The 6,000-nt window shown below is 35.3% G+C and overlaps 1 protein-coding gene across 3 annotated transcripts in view; it reads right to left on the bottom strand.

Annotated features, from left to right (window-relative positions):
- Positions 1 to 6,000, bottom strand: part of LOC146935851 (uncharacterized) — a 55,102-nt gene continuing 49,102 nt past the window's right edge. Inside the window, exons 2-4 of one of the 3 annotated variants that reach the window (XR_015030370.1) lie at positions 2,610 to 5,027; positions 1,808 to 2,511; positions 1,561 to 1,619 (exon numbers count right to left, since the gene is read on the bottom strand). Coding sequence is in view for 1 of the 3 variants with exons in the window: in XM_085750930.1 (XP_085607056.1) it covers positions 269 to 296; positions 2,795 to 5,013 (2,247 nt within the window). In the remaining 2 variants the exon portion in view is untranslated. Of the gene's footprint in view, positions 297 to 607; positions 808 to 1,560; positions 1,620 to 1,807; positions 2,512 to 2,609; positions 5,028 to 6,000 lie in introns of those variants that run through there. The other 2 variants (XR_015030371.1, XM_085750930.1) reach the window with 2 other exon arrangements.

Below are 6,000 nucleotides of genomic sequence, written 5' to 3'. Positions count from 1 at the left end.
TGGCAATAAAAACTTGTTCTTTGTAACAAAAACACTAGTCATAAAATACATCAAGTCTCCATCATTATGAAGCTGCAAAATATGCATAATAAACATTTCAACAAACTATAATATGACAAAATTCTCTTGCAAGACCTAAAAACATTTCACTTGTATTAAAACTGCCACAAAAGGGCATTGGAACTACTTGCAATCTTGAAACAGAATCAACACTCATACAATGGCATTGGCAGCACTTGCAATCCTAGGCCAAAGATCAACACACTCCTTACCAATTGGACCTGTGATAGCAGAACCTACAATGGTCAACATGACATATATGTTAAAACCCAAATCAAATACCAGCAATGAATCAATCAGACAAAACAGTCAAAAGGTAAAACAATGTAGCAAACTAACAAAAAGACAGGTGGTATGTCATACTCTACCATTTGAATACTTTTAGAGAGGCTGAGATCTTCTAAAGTTCATGCCTAGAACAATAAGTACAATTCATAACAATACTACTAATAATACACATATTTTCAACAGTGGAGCAAATTACTTCATATGCTATAATATGTGAAAAAAGGCAACTGTACACAAAGAGTCCAATAAAGAAACATACCATAATTTCAGACTCCAAGTTACTAGTTATCAATATGATAACTACTGTTATCTTCATCAACATCTTCAGCAAAATCATGGTCATCTTCATCGACATTGTTGTCCTCTTCATCAACATCTTCAGCAAAATCATGGTTATCTTCATCAACATCTTCAGCAAAATCATTGTTGTCCTCTTTATCAATGTGCTCATTTGATTCACTGTTGGGGTTTGAAACATGGGAAGAATATCCAACAAATCCCAAATGTTTCATAATGGCAGCAAATTTTTTATTAGTTTTGCTCATCTCTTTTTCTTGCCGTTGCATTTGTTGCCTCATCTGCAACTTCTCTTGTTCTTGTCTTTGCAATGATGCATTTAAAGCATGCACTTTTCTCAAAAATTCAACCTCTTCTGAATTAGCATGTGTATTTGTTTGTTGATTTGAAGATGGAATCAAGGTTTTTGAATAAGATCCAAGACCAAATATCCTCCCTTTTTTTCTACCAACAAAATCTACCCATATATCCAAATCAGTTGGCATTTCATACGTTGGTTGACTGTCAACTTCATCCTCTCCTAGACCAAATGTGGTATTCTGAGTAGATAAGTCCATCTTTTTTTGTTCAAATTTGTCCTAAAAGAAAATAAAAGAAGTCCAATGTATAAAAAATAAAAACTGAACAGTTTTACAAAAAACAGAAGAAACAAAAAAGAATGTGGACAAAATAACTTCAATTATCATATGATCTATAGCCAAATCTTCCTTTGAGCCAAATCTTCCTTTGTTGTTCTTCTTGTTTGTCGTTTTGGGTGACAGCACCTTGTTCTTGTTCTTGTTCGTGTTTGTCGTTTTGGGTGACAGGACCTTGTTCTTCTTGTTTGTCGTTTTGGGTGATAGCACCTGGTTCTTGTTCTTGTTCTTGTTCTTGTTTGTCATTTTGGGTGACAGCACCTTGTTCTTGTTCTTGTTCTTTTTGGGTGGCTCCATTGTTAGATGTTATCAAGTTTTCTGAAATCAGAAATGTAAATCCTGAAAAGAATGCAAAACAGGAAAATAAGAAGACATGCAAAAGTACTTTTCAATTAGAAAATGAAGACTTACACATTTGAATTTGAAGCATACAAGGCATATGAAAAGTAATCACAAAAAAGGAAGCACTGTAAACTGAAAAAAACAGAGGCAGAAAATAAACACTGAACTATTATTGGCAAATTAACCTCTCCACCATCATTTTCATCATCTCCCATCATAGGCAAAGTAAACTCTTCATTTTCCTCTTGATTTTCACCATTTTCATCTTCTTCCATTATAGGCAAACTAACCTCTTCACCATCATGTTCATCATCTTGTAGGTGATCAATTGGGTCATCTTCAATTGCTGCTTTAGCTTGTGACTCTTGCTCTTGAAAAGCAACTTCCAGTGTATGTCTATCGTCAACAACCCCTCTTGGCTTTGTCTTCATAACTACCAACCAATCAATCTTATTCTTTTGGCGCCCAGGATAAGGTGAATAATACACTTGAGTCGCAGCCTTTGGGAAAATGAAAGGATCAAACTTACTATATTTTCTCCCTTTTTGTACTTCTACAATTTTGTACTAATTGTGTATCCTCGTGCCATTGCTTGAAGGGTCGAACCAGTCACAATAGAATAAAACTAGTTTTCTGGTTGCTTGACTTGGCCACTCAAATTCTAGAATTTCTGTAATAACACCATACAAATCATTTGAGGTTTCATCATGTCCAATTCCACTTACACATACTCCACTATTATATGTTGTTCTTCTTCACCCCATGAACTTGTATGGAATTTGAATCCATTTGCAAAATATATAGGCCATGATTTTGCTAGTCTCAAAGGTCCCCTTGCCAAGTCATACAAGTCAGAATTTTGTTTCCTAAGTTTATGATTCTTTGTCACCTAGTTACATAAAGAGATTTGTACATCTTAGTTTAAAAGATAATTGGTATATATTTTTACTAACCCAAATACAATTGAGTAATTTAAAGCATACTTACGTATTCTCTAAACCACCGCGAGAAGTCAGCTTCTAATTGTTTATCAATAAAATCATCATTGAGATCTCCATACAAACTTTTCAAACATTGTAGATACATACTACACAATATATTGTTAAATAAAAGTTGGATACGATTGTTGCTAGTGGAATTAACATAGAAAATATTTAATGCTTAATACTTACTCAATGAATGGCTTAACCTCGTTACAATTCAAGAGAATGTATGATTGGGCAGCCGCAAGTTCTTTATCCTCGAGCCACCTTTTATGGTATTTTCCAGCTGTTTGGCCATGTGAATTTTTGAAGATAGACAAAATTGGTTGGATGTGGTCTTGATATATCCTTTTATTTAGGCCAATGGCAGTTGAGTATTGATCAGGAGGAACAGAATAATGGGAATCGCAATACAATATCTCTTGCAACAAATATGCTTCACTAATACACCCTTCCACACTACCTTTGTTTTTGACAGTTTTTTTAATTCTATTCAGAAACCTTTCAAATGGATACATCCAACGATATTGAACTGGTCCACCTAACTTAGCTTCTTCAGGCAAGTGAATCGGTAAGTGCTCCATAGAGTCAAAGAATGCGGGTGGAAATATACGCTCTAACTTACATAATATCAAAGCAATGGCTTGTTCCATTTGTAGCAAGTGATCTTCCCGCAAAACTGTTGAACACAAGTCTCTAAAGAATTGACTGAGCTCGGTTAAAGACTTCCATATTGGTTCAGGAAGAGCACTAAAAGCTATTGGCAGTAGACATTCCATTAAAATATGGCAATCATGGCTGTTCATCCCAACAAGCCTTTTATTTTTTGTATCTACACATCTACCAAGATTGGAAGCATAACCATAAGGCATCTTCAGCCCTTTCACCCTTTCGCACACATCATTCTTTTGTTCATTTGTTAAACAAAATTTGGCCTTGGGTTTTATATAGTTCCCATTAGGATTTTTTTTCAATAACAGCTCCTTTCTGTAACAATACTTTGCCAAATCCAATCGTGCCTTTTCATTGTCCTTACTTTTCTCTTTGTTGTCCATAACAGTATGAAACACATTTTCAAAGACATTCCTCTCAATATGCATAACGTCAAGATTGTGCCTCAATAGGTTGTGTCTCCAATAAGGCAAATCCCAAAATATGCTTCTTTTGGTCCAGTTATGCCGAATTCCACCGCCAGGAACATTGCATTGCCCTGAATGAGTTATCTTGGGAAATCCAAGAACCTTTTCCCACACTTGTTCGCCACTTAACCTTCGAGGAGGTTCATTCATATCAATTGTATTTTTGTAGAAGTTGACCTTGTTTCGTCTAAAAGGATGATCATAAGGTAAAAATTTCCTGCTGCAATCAAACCATGATTGTTTCCCTCCGTTATCCAATCTGAAAGATTCTGTTTGTTCCATGCAAACTGGGCATGCAAATGTTCCTGCTGTACTCCACCCTGACAACATCCCGTAGGCTGGAAAATCATTTATTGTCCACATTAATGAAGCTCTCAATCGAAAATTTTGCCTCTTAGATGCATCATACGTTACTACACCATGTGTCCACAATTGTTGCAATTCATATATCAGCGGCTGCAAATATACATCAATTTTACCTTTTGGACAATCTGGACCAGGAATAATTAAGGACAAGAACATATAAGGAGGCATCATACACAACTCCGGAGGTAGGTTATATGGTGTAACAATCACTGGCCAACAAGAATATGGTCTTGCGGATTGACCGAAAGGGGTGAAGCCATCAGCACACAGACCAAGTCTGACATTTCTAGGTTCTGAGGCAAATTCAGGATATACATTGTCAAAGTGTTTCCACACTTCCCCATCTGAAGGATGACACAACACACCATTCTCCCTTTTATTTTCATAGTGCCAACTCATGTGCTTTGCAGATTTTGGTGATGCGTATAATATCTGAAGGCGAGCGATAAGAGGAAAATAATGCATTCTCTTACGAGGAACATCTTTACCTTGTGTTTTATATCGAGGATCGCTACAGAACTTGCACTCTTTCAAATTTATGTCCTCCTTGTAATACAACATACACCCACTAACACAACAATCTATCTTTAACTTTGATAAATTGAGACCAGCTGCAATTTTCTTCGTTTCTCTAAAGTTAGGCGGAATTACATTTTCAGGATGACTCGACTTTTTCATAAATTCCATAACATCATTGAAACAAGATTGTGACATGTTGTGTTTAGATTTTATTCCCAACATCTTAAGAGAAGCAGATAACTCTGTTGTATTTTTACATCCCGGCCACAATGGTTGTTGAGTTGAAGTCAACATGTTATAAAAGTTTGGCGGGAAGTTGGGAGTTTCCTCTTCATTTTGTATGAAATACCGCTCACGATCAAACCCAGCAGCATTAAAGACCATGTCTTGGTATATATTGTTATACCCTAATTTTGGACCTAAAAATACTAGTCAATTTTTCTTTTCTTGCATTATAAGTCATTTGAACTGTCTCTGATCAATTGCATCTTTCTCTGCATTTTATTTCAATGTTATTTGCAAAATTCACATGCAAGGGTATTTTAGTCATTTCCTATGTCAAAATTTCTTTCAGTCTTTTAAAAAAATTTGTTTGAGTCTTTTCATTTGGTTAGAATAAGTATCTGTTTCATTCTACGTCCAAATCCATTGCAAAAATTGCATTTGAAGTCATTTTGGGTCAGTTTTGCCCCTAGGGGCATTTTAGTCTTTTCACGTGTTAAAACTCTGTTTAAATTCTAAAAAAATTGTCTCTGAGTCTTTTAATTTTGCTTGTATGAGTCTTTGATTCAATTTCTGTTAAAAATCCATTTTTCAGTTGCCTCTGAGTCATTTTTAGTCGTTTTCAGCCCCAGGGGCATTTTGGTCATTTCACACGAAATTTCGGCAGAGAGGTACTTTAAAGTACCTCATTTAGGCCATTGGTTCGTTTTAGTCCGTTTTGTCAATTTTAATCGTTTCACTTTACGTTATTTTCCAATTACCAATTTTAATTCATTTTATTTTTTATTTTTATTTTTAGTCCTAAAATTCCTAAAAAAAATTGCATTTTAGTCCTTTTGTCCAAGTCATCAAGTCTGTACACATGTCAGTTTCTCATTTGTCCATTTGTCCAGGAGTTTGTTACAAAGTTATGCCACATGTCATTTTTCTATTTGTCCAGATTGCACAAGTCATCACTTATAAAAGGCCAACTCATCACAGAAGCAATGATTGGATTCCAACTCATCACAAACAAATTTCCCATTTCTCTCTCTTCCATTCACCAGATCAAAGAACGAAAATCTGTAACAAACTCTCAAGAACAAGATGAAGATTCATCTTCATCTTCATCCGTAAACCAAAACAATTCTCCAGAAAAATCAACAACAC

This window comes from Medicago sativa, chromosome 3, assembly GCF_051527215.1.
Source record: "Medicago sativa cultivar Bolivia chromosome 3, Bolivia_mono, whole genome shotgun sequence".
Taxonomy (NCBI): domain Eukaryota; kingdom Viridiplantae; phylum Streptophyta; class Magnoliopsida; order Fabales; family Fabaceae; genus Medicago; species Medicago sativa.
Note: the sequence above shows the minus strand (reverse complement) of the source record. Positions and strands in the feature narration are given on the sequence as shown.